This window comes from Vanellus vanellus, assembly GCF_965231255.1.
Source record: "Vanellus vanellus genome assembly, chromosome: 5".
NCBI lineage: Eukaryota > Metazoa > Chordata > Aves > Charadriiformes > Charadriidae > Vanellus > Vanellus vanellus.
The window spans coordinates 24,294,948-24,310,768 of NC_138910.1; the positions used below are offsets into that span (position 1 = coordinate 24,294,948).

The following is a 15,821-nucleotide window of genomic DNA, read 5'->3' on the forward strand; positions in this document are numbered from 1 at the left end:
CAAAACGTTTTGGGGTTGGTTTTTTTTTTTTTTTTTGTCTAAATTGGTCTTTAATCTGGGTAATACTAAATGCATGTCATTGGTAAGTGAGGAACAGAAGAAAAATACAGCTTGTTTAGCAGAGATGTCAGTTGTCCTTATGTTTTCTGTGGCTTCTTCAGTACTTCTTTCATCCAAAAGAAGTCTCCATCAAACTTCTTTTGCAAAAAGATGCAATATAACTCCAGAGTGACACAATTGCTGGGTGCTCCCTCTACCTCACACATGATTTAGACAGACTGTTGAACCAAGAGGTGATTAAGCAGAAAATCTGTAGAGCACTGTATTTCTTTATATGACTTTTGTGATCATCTAACCTTCTCCTTTGAAACTCCTGCCCCTGGACTGGGCTTCCTGTATCCCATTTCTGCACATCTTAAATTTATCCTCTCTGCCTTCTTATGGACTAGGTTGCTCTTTTCTTCTCTTCTTGGCCATTTGATTTAATTACTTATATTCTGCTTTTCACATATCTAAAACATTGTTTGAAAGGACTTAGTCCTATAAAAGTAATTTAGGATAAAGCTTAAAAGGATTTTTTTCTGTGTTGTGCGTGTACGTAACTCCAATGCGCTGTCTGAAATTATATCACAGGTGAATTTGTCCTTTTAGAAAACAAACTTGTATTAGACACTTTAACTGAAGAGAATCTTGTGAATGGGAAAAAGATTAGGAGTTACTCACAAGCTCCTGCGACTCCTTCTCATGAGTACTACTTATTAGGTCCCCCATAGCGTCTCTGACACACTGCAGTCCTCAGAGTATTTGTGTCCTTTTTTAGCAATCAGAAAATTTTCCGGTGTGTGGACTACAGAAATGCAATTATTTCACTCACAGTGGCAGCCGCATCCCTTGTTGTGCTATAGGAGAATTATTCCTTCATCAATGGCAGCTTCTTGTATTTTTCAGTGAGAGAAGTGGTTCACACACTACTGAGTGGTTCTTATTTACCTTTGTGGCTAAACAGCAGCACTCAGCATTAGTTTGATAGCAGTCATTTACTGTCCTCCAAGATGCACTGCTGCCTCTTCCAACTCATGCAGAAATTCACGCAGAAATTCCATGACAAACCACTACTACCATCTGTTTGCTACAACTAATTAGTACCACACGTGAAATACAGTGCAGGTCCCACACTCAGGAGTTCTTTTGAAAGGAACAAATCTTTATGTACTATTTCTGATTTATCTGACCATTTTACATATAGAACACTTGATTTCATCAGGAAAGCTGCCTAATCAGGATCTCTCTAAGGTGGTTGCCATGGCTGCTCCTCGGTGTCATTCAGGTGGTTTCATAGTGCTTCCATCCTTTGTGTGTTTCAGTCCTCCACCCAGAACCATCGTTCAGTCCCTGTTTAGTGAGGATGTACTCTTCAGTAGACAGTACAACAGCATTTTATGTTGTTTTGTACTTCTCTGAAGTGTTTATTTTGGGCATTAATTGCATTTTGCTGTCCTTTTAATCTTCCCTCTGTAGGCCTGGCCAGAGAACTGTAGATGACTTAGAAATTATATATGAAGAACTTCTTCACATTAAGGCCTTATCTCACCTTTCTACCACAGTAAGTATTTTTAAAAATATAACTCATCACTAGAAGGGGGATTGAATTTTGACTTCTGGTACTTTATTAGAGTTGGAGCGCCTACAACCCTTTCTATTTATACTTACCGTGCAAAGAAGTTATTCCCACCTGTGAGGACCACCCAAGCACTATGCAGATGTAGGTTGTCTTTTGGATATCAGATATAATTCTCTTCATGTGTTTCTGCACAGCCCCTACCTTGCTCACTTGACACAGGCGCCTTCGTCTGGGTCCACACCTGAGTTTAAATGAAGGTGCATGCAATCTGACCTGACACCTGGGACCGTGGCCCTAAAGAATTTTGCAGAATAGATGTCTGATATTTGAACCATAAGAAATCTTGGCTTGAACCAGGAGGAGGAATTACACAGTGCAGAAAGGTGTACTGTGCAGTGCTGGCTGGTTGGAGTTTGGCACTAGAGCGAAGGGAACTTCATCAGCCACCTTCTCTCTGAGTGGGCAAGAACAGTGCAGAGAACCAAGAATAAATGAAATAGAGAAAATGCCTGGAGGAGAGAATGCAACTGTTTAAAGTCTCACCATCGTTGACATGCTGTGTAGGCAACTGAAACAAGCTTTACAGGGTAGCAGCAAGATGTGGGTGCTTTCAGAAAAAGAAAGCTGGTCAGAAAGTAATTTCTGTGTGGCAATAGCTTCTTTGGAAGCTCTTGATCTTTTCAATAATTCTCAGGTAATTTGAGCAGATGCAGCTAATTATGAAGCTGCATTACAGAAAGATAGTACTCTGTGGAAACATGTAACACCTGTGTTTCAAAAAACATTGAGCTGGTAACAGAACTAAGAGGGAACAGCCAGCCAAAATTGTTAAGCATCTCTGGGATGTAGGAAAAAAGTATTTATAGAAAGACTTCTGTAAGATCCAGAAATTACCCTTTTCAAATAAAACAAAAGAAACTACCCAAGACAGACAGATACTGAGAAGGAGTGGAGAACAATCTTGATACTACAGACATAACCCAGAACAAAAAAATCCAAACCACAAAATATTTCCAGCTCAGAAGAAATTCAGACTTGAGGTCAGAATCCGCAGCAAGTAGCGTATAGAACAAGGATGGCAAATGATACAAACTGCAAGAAATACTTGGCATTTTGAAGAATTGCAGTTGATTCCACTGTTTTAGTAAGAATTTGGAAATGCCAGCCCATTATGTGCAGCATGAACTAAAGCAGAGGACAGAAACCATGGCTAGCTTAGAGGAAATCTTCAGAGGAGCAACAGACAGCATTGAGCCTATGAACCAGAAGATTAATGGTCAATTGACTTGAAAGCAAATAGAATTTTTATTCATTTAAGCAAGGCATAATTCCTAAAGTAATGAGTTTTCTAGATATGCCATGAGCAGCAGGAAGTAAAATGGATAAAACTCAAGTTGCATGGTGATGAACTAATCCCTGCTAGAGAAGCCTGTAAAGTTCATATATGAATGAAAAACAATTATATAATACAGTGTAAAAACCAAATCAAATTCTTGGCTTCGTCGAGAGGACTCATTGACTGCAGAGGCAAATGACTGAAACAACTGAGAAGACATCTGAGGACGTACATGGATAGGAACGCTTTCTACAATGTGCACAACAGTGCTAATGGGGTTGTGTTTCCTGTCCTTATGAAAGTGTCATTGCCTTCAGGCAGAGGTTATAAGAGTTTGGTGAGCTAATTGTTACAGAAATCACAGGCCTGTGGGTGCCTTCACTGGTCAGTATACTGAAAAAAACTGTCCAAACACTTCTATTTATCCCTCTTCTTCTCCAGACTGCAAACAGGGAGTGCTTTGCACTGGCTGTCAAGAAAGAGTTCTGGGAGAGGTGGCTGGTGTGGTATGTTTGTGCTTGGTGCCTCTTGCAAAGGCTTGGTGGGTGCCTTTAGCGCATCAGAGCCTGAATTTGTCCACCCATCTTAGCAGGTACAGCCACCAGACTCCCATCTGGGTTGTGTCTGGAATTTGAGAGTTCCTCCCCAGGTTTTTCTTCATGGCCTAAAAATTGTTTTCATTTAAACAATTGGGAGAATGGTGTGAAAATACTACTAATAAATATATGCTGGAGACAGCTTTTGACCTGTATTTGGCACGGTTAATTTACATGGCAGTACCTCTGAAACATGGATTGTCACCAGCTGACATTCTTGAAAAACAAGAATCCCACTGCTTGGAAATTGGCCTCCAAGTCCTTGGAGACTTGCGGTTGTACGAAGAGAGGGATAAAGCACATAGGAAAACTCAGGATAATATGAGGGTCCTAGGGCTGCTACTATTTCATGAAAGTATCACTAACAGTGTTTAAAGTGAGAAAAAGCGGTTTTAAACAGTGTCTCACTGGAGGCAACTGCCCAGTCAGTTGTAAGAGCTAATCACACCAGAGTAATACAAACCCAGCGAGGAGCAGGCTGGCACCAAAGGCAGTGTCGCATTCTTCAGTTCTGGAAGAAGTAGTGAGCTGGACATTTTGCCTGGGAAGCTGTCAGGCGTGGAGGGGCCTCAGCAGGACCAGATGGCTCTGCCACACAGCTCGACGCAGCAGAAGTGGCCAGACTTATGTCAGTAAGGGAAAGGGTACTGATTTCTTAGGGAAGAACAGGAGTAGCACAGAGCCCCATGGAGTATCTGACAATTGCTAGCTATCTTCTCTAATAGATTAGCTGTTACCATTCGAAATTCTCCATCATGTTAATGTTATTTGTTAATGATGGCTTCACCTGTGTGTGTGTATGAAGAAAGATGTGGAGACTTGTATCTTAAAGATGCTCTTGTCTAAGCCATTTGGAGCCAGGAAATGTAGGGGCTCATGTTCTGTAAAGCCAATCAGTAGGAAAGAGGACATCAGGTGAGGCAGCCCATTGTCTGGCTGTGTGATCTGAATGAGTGCTGAACGATGCAGAGGGAAGGAAAGCAGCGACTGGGATATAGTATGTGACTTCCTTTCACCAGGAAGAATAAGATACATATAAAAACTATAATTTCTCTCTCTTTATTTTAAGGTAAAGCGAGAATTAGCAGGTGTCCTCATTTTTGAGTCACATCCCAAAGCAGGAACGGTCTGTAAGTAAATGAAATCCTGTCAGATCTTCTTTCTCATCTGTGGCATGAACATTTAAATTCTTAATGTTTAAATGACAAGATCAGGACTTGGATGCACTCTTCAAAATTGACTGGCACTCAGTGTTTAAAACCCGAGGTAATAGCTGTTGGATTAGTCTGTTGCTGATTGCAGGGACAGTACCAATATCAATTCTATATCCTTGGTTGATATCACCTACAATTTGCATGTGGTTTTACCTAGAATTTTGGGTTGGACCAGTCTCTATTTAAAACGTGTTTTAATATTATCTTTGTGTTAAAAAAAAAAATCTTGCTGCACAAAATAAAGGTTTTAAGATGTTAGATTACTCATAATTATTTCTCCAGAGTTTTAGCAAATGAATGTCAAATTCACAGCCACTAGAGAACTGGGTTAGAACATGGTGCTACTGGTGGGATACAAATCTGTGTAATTGATAACCTGACATGTATCGATAAAGTAGTTGTTGCAATTGTCATGGAAAAGAAAAGCAACTTTCACATCAGTGTAATAAAATAATTACTATATAGGTGTTTTGGGTTTTTTTTTTGTATAATCTGAAGGCAATTGCTAAATTGTAGTATGCCCTTTTTCAAGATAGACATTAATATGACTGCAGTAGAGTTACCTTGAACTCTACTGAGTGCAGAATCTGGCTCATTTATATTTTGAATCACTATATTCTCACCATAAAATCTTTTCTCTCTCTTGTAGTATTTAATCAGGGAGAAGAAGGTACTTCTTGGTACATTATCCTAAAGGGATCGGTAAATGTAGTCATTTATGGCAAGGTATTTTTTTCACACCCTTTTTATATGATTCTTATTATTTAAATTGTAAGAGTAAATTTTGAAGGAATACGGTTTAATTTAGAGCAAAATTTCTTTGTCTAGGGAAACAAATTGAATGTAATTTTATTAAGAAATGATCCAGTGGTTTCACTGATTATACTTCCAGTTGATTGCTGTATAATTTTGGGATATATTACACACTTTCTGAATATAATTCAGCAGAGTTACATCAGTACCTTTAGGACAAAGTAATTTGCTGGAATTTGGTGAATTGCCAGATTTCTGTCTCATGGAGATTTTGCCCTGTCCCTTTACCACCATATTATCTTGCATTTGTATGACTAACTTTTCTCGTGCACGTCAGGCATGTCGGACAGAAGTACTGCTTTGTGAGTAGTCGTTCTCAGGTGGGATGAACCCCTCCCAAGTTTATGCCAGCTCTTCATTTTAGTTAAGCTATAGACTGAAAAGCATCTCTATTAAATTTCCGGTTTATGAGATAGATTTTTCAAGGCAAAAAATAGGACTTTGGTACACAGCAATCCCCAGAGTCTTTAAAAATCCCTACTTCCTGTTATGGTTTGAAGAACCTGCAATTTTATTGTCGTTTAGGCAATTAATTTGTCATCCAATGACCCCCGCTCACCCAGGAAGGGGAATCAGGAAAAACAAGGAAACCCAGGGGTTGACATATAAGCAGATTTAATCAAATAAGACTAAATAATTAACATTAATAATACTAAAGAATCAATATTGATCCTGATACCAATATAAAATATACAAGGATTGTACTCAGCCAGCTGTATCAGTAGGAAGCTGTGAACTCCCAGCAGTGGACAGTAAACGTTGGACATGGCGAGCACTTCGGTTTTGGGAGGAAGGGAAGGCCCCAGCTGTCCAGCACCAGGGCAAGAAGTTCTCAGGCTTGCAGCCATCAAGGAAGAGCATCAAGGAACTCCTCAGCAAACTTCCTAATTTATATTGAGTATTACATTCATGGTATGAAATAATCCTGTTGGGCATCTTGGGTCAAGTGCCCGGGTCTTGCTCCTCCTCATCCCTGCATCTGACTAACTCGAAAATGTTGAGACCTTGAAACCTGCATACCATAGCTGGCTGTGAAGTAAATATTTTCACAAATTCAGACAATAGAGTCTTCTAAAAGTACAATTTTCCCAGGCATTAGAAGAGACTTTACTGAAAAGTAAAATTACTGAAAGATAAATTAGTCCCATGTTGCTCATACCAGGACACTTCCCTATTGATTTCTCATTCAGTGGCTGAGAATCGTCTATTCTGAACACCAAGCATTTCACCAAAATCTAGCATAGCAGCCCTGATGCTAACTCTGTTTCTAAGTAACCCATATTTAGCTACATTTTTTACATCACTGGGTGGGCCAGATCCTCTGTTACTATGAATTGGAGTAAATGGAGCACTGCTGATTTACACCAGTTGAGGATGTGGTGTTATATGTTATTTCTGCAAACTTGATATTATTTTTTAGGGCCTCTATAAATAAAAAACAAACAACTCAACAACTTTCTGTCTTCAGCAGGGCTAGAAGAGTCCTTCGAGCTGAATGTAATTTCAGAGAACAAGCCAATTCTTTTCTATTCTTGCCTTTCTTTAGTAATAGTAATAACCAGCTATCAAGTATTGTTTCCTAGTCATTATTTTGGCTGTTGATTTCCTGCCAAATAGATTTGTTTTGGTATTTGATTGTGAAGTCCGGTGTTTGTACAAAGACTTTCAATAGAATCCAGAGTAATGATGGGTTTCTGCATGTAAATGTTTTGCTCTGTGCAGGGTGTGGTATGTACTCTACATGAAGGAGACGATTTTGGCAAGCTAGCACTTGTGAATGATGCTCCCAGAGCAGCATCCATTGTTCTGCGTGAAGACAACTGCCACTTCTTGAGAGTAGACAAGGAGGACTTCAATAGGATCCTTAGGGTAAGAGTGGGAAGGGCTGCCCCGACAGCGTGATCTCAGAACTTGCAAATTTTTCTAGAGTTTATCTTATTTCTGTGGATATATTGATATTGATAACCTTGTTTGAAGTGTCCCTAATTGCACAACAGAAATCTGACAGTCTAGAAGATCAAGTAAAGACTATATTAATCATCTTTCCTCCTTTTCTGTTCCTAGCTCAGCCATGAAAATGGGACCAAATGGAATCTTTTGTCTCTTACATTTCTGTGGTCTAGAATTTGTCAAGTGCTCAGTTTTTCCTTATACAGTCCAGGATTTCTGGGTGATCTTCCACCCAAATACTGAACAAAACAAGATCTCCCGTTTTCCCAGATAGGTCAGTGTCAGGTACCTTAAACTCAATAGTTTCAAGCCAGAATCAAGTGGCAAAGTAAATAAGCTACAGTAAATAAGCTACACAGATGTCTTTATCATAGAGTCTAGAAAGATATTCCCAGACTAATTTTAGTTATTCATGTTAGGGCAAAGGTGTTCCAAAGTCCAGCTGCAATTCTGTAAATACAGGCTGTTTTGCAATCATCCATAGTATAGGAAGTCAAACCCAATATCATCCTGTACTCAAATGTATACATGCCCAGTATTGCAGCATTAAAACCAGTCCAGACAGAGTACTCTGCTAGAAAAAGTGACATAAGCTTGTGTTTACTGTGCAAATGGGAACAAAGATCCAACTGACAGTAAGGCTGGGTTGGCCTTGGAGACTCCCAACTGATTTAGCTTTGGTCAATACTTCAAAGAAGATGACAGGCTGTGGTCTTACTGATTTTCATTTATGTTATTTGAATGCACATTATTTAATTCTTTTTTTCTTTTTCTACTATGATCTGGTAGTAGAAAATGAAAAGTTTACTGACAGTTTACTGAGCTATTTTTAAGTGCCCTTTTCTTTTTTTTTTTTAAAGAGAAAAGTCAAATTACAGATAATAATGTTCATATACAAGTGGGGATAGAGATTACATTTCATATGGAAAGTTTGGGGGAGGGACTCCGGTTTTTGGCAAACGTTTTTTCCTTTGCCATAGCCAGAGGTTTTTCACCTGGTTCTTGCTCTAGTTCCTCCCACAATTCTCTGCCTCTTCCCCAGTGCCAGTGCTTCCCTCTTGATTCTGCCTGTAAGAAAAGCAGAATAAAGACAGGTAAATACAGTGGAAAAGAACCAACCTCAGTGTCTTTTGTGTTTGAAAGTCATGCACTTTTTCAGAGTAACTAATCAGCCAAATCAGGTGCAATTACTTTATTAAAAGCAACTTGTCTTGCAGGATGTGGAAGCAAATACAGTAAGACTCAAAGAACATGACCAAGATGTCTTGGTGTTGGAGAAGATCCCAGCAGGAAACAGAGTTTCTAATCAAGGAAATTCACAGCCTCAGCACAAGTATGTTTTCATTCAATAGTGCAAATGTCAGACAATGATTAACCTTTTCATATGGTATTATTATCCAAACAATAGCATATTCCCCCTTTCTGTGGAAGAATGCAGCATATATAAAGTTTTCTTTTTCTTAATCATCATCTGATCACATGCCCCATACTGGATATAATATCCATTTTCAGCAGCACACCAGTTCTATGTCTTTACACAATAATTCTCTAAAGATTTCACTGTAAATACTTATCTCGTGTAATAGCTTTTAAATAGACTGCACACGGAGAATGCTGAAACCCTATTAAGCTGAGCTACTGTGTAAAAGACGTGAGGAAAATACATTGTTTTACTGTTAAGTACAGATATTTTCATTTTGGATTTTGAGCTCTGGATTCTAATAAGAGTTTGCTAGGTACAATTTATATACAAAACGAAGATCTCATGCAATGAAAGCCACACAGCTTATCTTACAGAATAGGTTTGCACTGTAATAACAATATTCATTATATTTTCTTTACTTTCTCACTGAGAGGGAAAAAGTACAATTCTGTTTGGATACTACTGTGATAAGAGTACAGTGAGGCTATTATCATTCCAAATGTTGGTAAAACCCCTAAAGGCTTTCTAAATGTGTTATTTGTAAATGGATGCACAATTTTCTTCAGAAATGCTTGAACAAGTCCAACAAAATAAGCACCAAGAAGTTCTGAATCCTTTACCCTGGGCTTTACTTTCTCTCAAAGCAAGAGCTAATTTACTGTGAGATATTTTGGGTACAGTGTTTATGTGTTCTGGGTTTTCATATACCTATTTTATCTGCATAAGGGAATAGGAAGATTTGTAAAGGTCTGTGAAGGGTTGAATAAACCATTCCTTGTATTTTATATACAGATTTCACATATTTAAAAACCTGATGTTTCATCTTTCACTTGATCTATTAGAATAACAAATTACGCTACCAGGAAAACATGTACTCTCACAACAATTGTTTTTAGTCTAAATGAGGGGAACTTGACTGCAGCCAGTGGATTTGCATCATCACCTGCAATGCACAGCAACTTGGTCATAGATTTAAATCCATTTTCTTGATTCTGATATATTTTTCATGCTTTCAAAAATGAAATTTTCATTTAAACATATTCCAAACACTACCTTCCTTGCAAACTCTTTGCGCCAGCATTATTTGTATTATTTAATATTTTCTTCTTAAGAATTTGATAAAAATAGCTTAGAGATATTTATGGTCCCTGGTTAAGTTAGGCTGTATTTTAGAGCTTACGTTCCAGGAATATTTTCAGGTAAAGCTCAAAATTTCATTCCTGTAAATATTTTATGCATTTGGTCAACTTTTGAGTACTATAAATGTGCCAGCAAGGGAGCTTTTGCTGATAGCAATCACAAATAGACATAAGCTACACAAAAAAGGAAGCTACCTTGAAAGTTCACTGCCTGATTTTCAGCAGTCAGATTACTTTGTTAATAGTGTGTTGGCAGTGTCTTTTTGTTCAAAATCTTTTGAAGTGAGCTCAGTGGTTTTGAAAAAGACCTTTTTTTTTTTTTTGTTTCTTTTTTTAGTAAATAAAGTGGCTACATTTATGCTTGAGAGTACAAATTGAAGTTACTGATGTATTCTGATTTCCAGAATGTGTTACTGGAATATCTCAGTTGAGTGTTCAGTACTTTTGAAAATCACTGTGCCCAAAAAAGAAGCTTAACAGGGACCTCTTCTTAAAGGCTTGCTGCTTTGCCCTTAATTGAGTAGCTTACACCTCTGATACCTCTTCAGATGAGCTGCCTTTTGGACTTTGCTCCTAAGCGGGTACTTAGCATTTACACTGAGAAATGTTCTGCATCCAAAAGTTGTTCCCTGAGACATCCAGTCAACCAACAAACTAATTTTCCTCATCTTAGTCATGGGGAAAACTTCACTGCGGGAGCAGATCCTCTCAGTTGCAGTTTGGATCCTACCGCCTCCTCTACTGAGGAGGCATAGCTCCTACACAGCCCCCCGAGCCATGCTTTCAAACAGTGACAGTTTCGCTTCGAAGGACTAGCTCTGAAGTTCTCGCTCCCAAGATCTAACTCTTTATGGGTGATCACACTCATGCAGGATGAATTCGGTAGCCCTGCAAGTCACTTCACTGTTCATTTTCACTTTCATATTCAGAGTACAGCAACCTGTGATTTCTCTGCTTCACTCACTTAGATACTTGGTTAGTATCTCTGCGAGAATGTGCACTGGCTTAACAAGTGTTTGTGTTCTTGGGACATCAATACAGTTCTTCCAAAGAGGTTGGCAGGTAAAAGAACTGTGACGGTCAGTGCTCAAAGTGAGGAGGAGCTCCCAGGAGCTCAGCTCCACCACTTATTTCTCAGCAGGAGCAGAGTATCTTCACTTCTCGGGGTTTTTTCTTTCTTTCTTTCTTTTTTTTTTTTTTTAAGTTTCATACTTTATCAGTTGGATTCCAAAAAAAAAGAAAAAAGATGCAAAGATTGAAAGAATGGAGGGAAAGATAAAAAAATCCAATCTGCAAGAAAAGAAAAAAGAGATGACAGGACAAGTTTAGCAATATCCTATGATATTCTGCTGGTACTGAAAATCTTGCTGATGTTTTTGCATGAAACAGAAAACCCTGACTATTGCACTGGTTCTCTCACCTCCCTAAATTTGCTCCAGGAAATGGTACAATCCTAAGTTTATCCACTTGAAAAACTTTCTTACTTCAGCTATCTAAAGCATTGCACAAATTTGAAGATACAATGTGCTGTTTCACTATCTGCCCCCATCTTCTCAGACCAACCCCTGTCAGTGATGCTGAAGGAAATCGTTTCCTTGCTCTGACACTGATACACACCAGTTCTCATTTCATGCTCATAGCAAGTCTGTTAAGACCCTCTAATGACTGCAAATTGCTATCATTACTGAGATATTTATTCTCAGTAGAGGAGCATTTCTGATTGCACTTCCCAAGGTTTGCACCAGTGCAGCTTTGCTGATTGCGGTGTAACTGTGGTGGTGTTTTACTGGAGTACTTGTGCGGGGTGGGGGCCATCTGCCATCTCGCTCTCCGTGGGTAGGGTGGCGAGTGTTATTGCTCCCGTTTTACAGGGGGAAGCCCACAAAGATTGTGAATGGTTTTGTCCCAAGCCGCACAGAGATTCTGGTCAGAGCAGGTATTTGTACTCTGGCATTCATCACTCCTGGTCTTCTCACTGGTACACAACTGTTTCTTGATTAGCTGTTTTGCCTATGAGATATTAATTAACTGCTTCTTTCCCTCCCTCAGGTATATTGTGATGTCAGGAACCCCAGAGAAAATTTTAGAGCACTTTCTAGAAACTATGCGCCTTGAAGCAACTTTAAATGAAGCAACAGGTATTTACATGACAAAGGCTGTGTTATTATTACTGCATAAGATGGTCTTGCTGGTGGAACACTGCAATGCGATGCTTTGAAAAGCAGCTAGTGGTAGTTTTTCCCAGAATGAGAACTGCTCGCTGCTCTGAAACAAGCCCAAGAAAACCTAGGCAATCCAGAATTAAAGATAACAATTCTCTGCTCCTTGCTCACTCTATTGTATTTGTACTTTCAGTTCAGAGTAGAACAGCAAAATCTCAAAAGGTGGCAGTCATGACTTTAATTAGGCACAACTGTAAGGCCAGGACAGAGCATGCATTATCACCTGGCAATAATGGTACTCATACTTCTCGATCTGGATGTCACTTAATACTGTGAACTAGCTTGATACCTCCAGCCATTGCATTATACTAGTATAGGTATTCCTGAATTTTCATATCCATATCATATTTAAGTATCAGAATTTAAATTAGTTGTCTGTGATACCTTCCCACGTGCAGGGAAAGAAGAATTCTTGCTTAAAAGAGAAGAACTCAGCACACGATGGGCCAAGTCCCAAGAATGCAGGTTGCTACAGCTGCACTTAATATGCTGCTTTTCATTAGTGTACAGAGAACGGAGAATTTACATCTAGGGGTATAGATATTTGCTGACTTACTATTTGTAAGTATTTTAATTTTTAAAGAGAGTCAGGCACAAAAAAATCCTCCTAATTACGATATGCAGAGACTTTTATATTAAGCTACATAATATGGCTTCAGCAAGTTCTTTTTACATTGCAGATGTCTAAGAAGTATATATTCAAAGGTGTTAAATCCAGTTAATCTGTTACTGACCTCATAGTATTGGAGAAGGCTGTATAGTGGTCTATAAATGGAAGAATTTAAAGATTACAGAAATCCTTTTATGGTGTGTGTTTTAACCACTTTTAAGAATAAAAATGATCCTTTTCCTAGATACCTGTTTATTAGGATTACAAGCAGAATATTGTTCTTTAAGCCTGCAAGTATATAATCACAAGTTTACTATTCACAGTATGCATGTATTATACATTTTTCTAAAACAAATTATTTTTTAAATCTTTCAAAAATTTTCCCCAAAACATCCAATGACAAGATTATACCTATATCCTAATGAGATACAAAATGTTATAATTCAGAAACAAAGCTATTTGTAGGATATAGAAGCTCAGAGAGCTGGAAAATCGAATTTTTAGTTTATGCATTCTTTAATTTAAGAACACTTAAAATCCACTTTTCTCTGGCTATTACGCAAAGAAAAAGTCCCACCCTTCCGGAGGTGAGTTATGTCAACTGAGAGATATTTTCATATATGAATCATGGTGGAAGCAATGATGTAATATTACATTACACTGTTATCTCCCCGTATTTTTTCTGACATCCCTTCCTTACGAGGCTTTTAAATATTTCTCTTATCTCAAAAGTTGCATTGTAGAAATGATAATCCAGGGTGTTGTGTTTATTGTTTCTCATTGATTCCATATCAGACTTGCAGAGTTTAAAAGTAAAATAAAGTTTATTCGCACTGCCAAACTTATTCTGGCCTCTGCAGCCAGGCTTTATAAATCCTTCTTGTCACAAATATAAAGACAAGACAAACTGGGTTTTACACCAGCACTATCACAGATGATTTTAACAGAAAAATTAGCTTGCTATTTTTTGCCAGAGAAAATGTCAATCATACTGTTCATATATATTTTAATGTAAAAGTAGCAGCTGTGATACTTTGAACCAAATAAAATCAGAAATTTGACTGTCCATTTACCTCTTTTAGGCCTTCTGCTTATTGCTAGGAAATCAGCAAAGAATTAAATTATTTGCCTTCTCCTGTGTAGTATATACTAAACGTGCTTTCTGGTATTGTAGTTCCCTAAAGCCAAATGCAGCAGCAGTTCTTAGGTACCCAGGTGTGGCAGGCCTGATTCTTCTTAGGCTAAAATCACTTGTAGAGAAGTATATCCAAATATTTCACTTTAGCACAGATGGTGGGGTTTTTGCTGTGCCAAATTTCCCTTTGGACACAGGCAAATGCCTGTCAGCGTAAGTGCAATAAAATTCATGCAGACAAGAATAAAAGGTTAATGTTTCAGCTCATATTTGTTTGTTCCCCATTTTCATACTTAATGCCTGCAAACAAAGTGCAAAAAACCCCTTTATTATCTGCAGAGGGCTAATAAGATATTTTAGCCGAAAGAAAACTCATCCTTGTGATCCCCAAGTTGTTTGCAGGGGCTTAATTGACTGTTTTCTTTCTTCTCTTTTCACAGATTCTGTTTTAAATGATTTCATTATGATGCACTGTGTTTTTATGCCAAATAGTCAGCTCTGCCCAGCCTTGATGGCACAATATCCTTTTGTAAGGGAAAAGTTACTTCCCTTTAACAGCTATCCCTATCTGTGATGAGACTGAAGCTTCTCTCTCTCAGGAAGTACATCCCGTTTCCTGGAGGCTGTGCCTTGTGGTAGGTTCTCTGTGTCTGACTAACAGCTGTCCGTAGCTCAACTCTGAAATGGATCGTGTATACCCATGATGAGATACAGCCCCCGAGCATGAAAACTCTCTCTTTCCTGTGCTGCTTACTATTCCAAGGGAAAGAAATATACTGTCGCTCCACCAGATAAGTGAAATTACATAAAAGTTTGGATTACCCTTCCTGTATCCTTTCTGTCTGTCTTTTTTTTTGGCTGAACTACAGCATCTAGATTTTAACTTAGATCATTATGTTTTGGTAGTTTCAATGGTGCACTTCATAGATTACAAGCTGCAAACTCCTCAAGCAAAAGGGTGCCTAAACTAGGAGAATAATGAGTAAGTAGTTCCTAGGTGCTGTCATAATAGTTATGAATAAATATCATAATCTATAATAATACTCTATAGCAAATGTTAACAAACTACAAGAAACTTCAATTGCATGCGAATACCTAGGAGATGAAAGCTTGCAGTGGATAGCATCGAGAGCTGGAGGTGATTCTCGTACTGTCTACATGTTTTACAGAAGGAGTCTGTGAAATGTCCATCAGTCAGTTCCTGGCAGGTCATTTAGTTTGGGGAGCTGTTGGGCACTAAGAGTTTTCCTTGTGCGCAGTGACTTGAAGCTATCAAGTGACTGGGAGCATTAAATAAGCATATAATGTTTTCTGTTTTATAGACTTCTGACAGGGGTATAATAACTTCAATTCCCTATTTATTTTTTTAGAATCAGATTGGTGTGAAAGTGTGCTTTCCTTGAAGCTCAGCAGGGCGAGTGACATCTGGGAAAGCTAACACCCTGAAACCACAAAATAGAGCATCGTGTCCTTGTCTGGCAAGCTTGAGAATCCATTTGTGTTACTCCTAGCAAGGACAGTAATTGTTTTGAAAACCTTTGGACCCATGAAACTGGTCTGCAGAAAATTGTTCGTATACCTGAAACAAAGACATTTTCCAAACCCACATAGTTTTGGATATCAAAAGTATTATAAAATGCTGTTGCTGACAGCTTTGAGAGGAGAAGAAAAGGACAGCACTTTTTATGTTTGGGGTTTTTTTTTCTGATTTATCTAGCTCTTATTATTCAATCAGCCCATTTGAGTCTTGGGCTTGTCTATC

The 15,821-nt window shown here is 38.4% G+C and overlaps 1 protein-coding gene across 4 annotated transcripts in view; it reads left to right on the plus strand.

Moving 5' to 3' along the window:
- RAPGEF4 (Rap guanine nucleotide exchange factor 4) overlaps positions 1-15,821 on the plus strand; it is a gene marked incomplete at both ends in the record, with an annotated part of 155,879 nt that overhangs the window by 108,861 nt on the left and 31,197 nt on the right. For all 4 annotated transcript variants that reach the window (XM_082483726.1, XM_082483724.1, XM_082483725.1 and 1 more), the window contains 7 exons: positions 1,519-1,603; positions 4,623-4,683; positions 5,417-5,493; positions 7,303-7,449; positions 8,748-8,863; positions 12,142-12,230; positions 14,500-14,588. In XM_082483726.1, the coding sequence (XP_082339852.1) occupies positions 1,519-1,603; positions 4,623-4,683; positions 5,417-5,493; positions 7,303-7,449; positions 8,748-8,863; positions 12,142-12,230; positions 14,500-14,588 (664 nt within the window). The remainder of the gene's footprint in view (positions 1-1,518; positions 1,604-4,622; positions 4,684-5,416; positions 5,494-7,302; positions 7,450-8,747; positions 8,864-12,141; positions 12,231-14,499; positions 14,589-15,821) is intronic.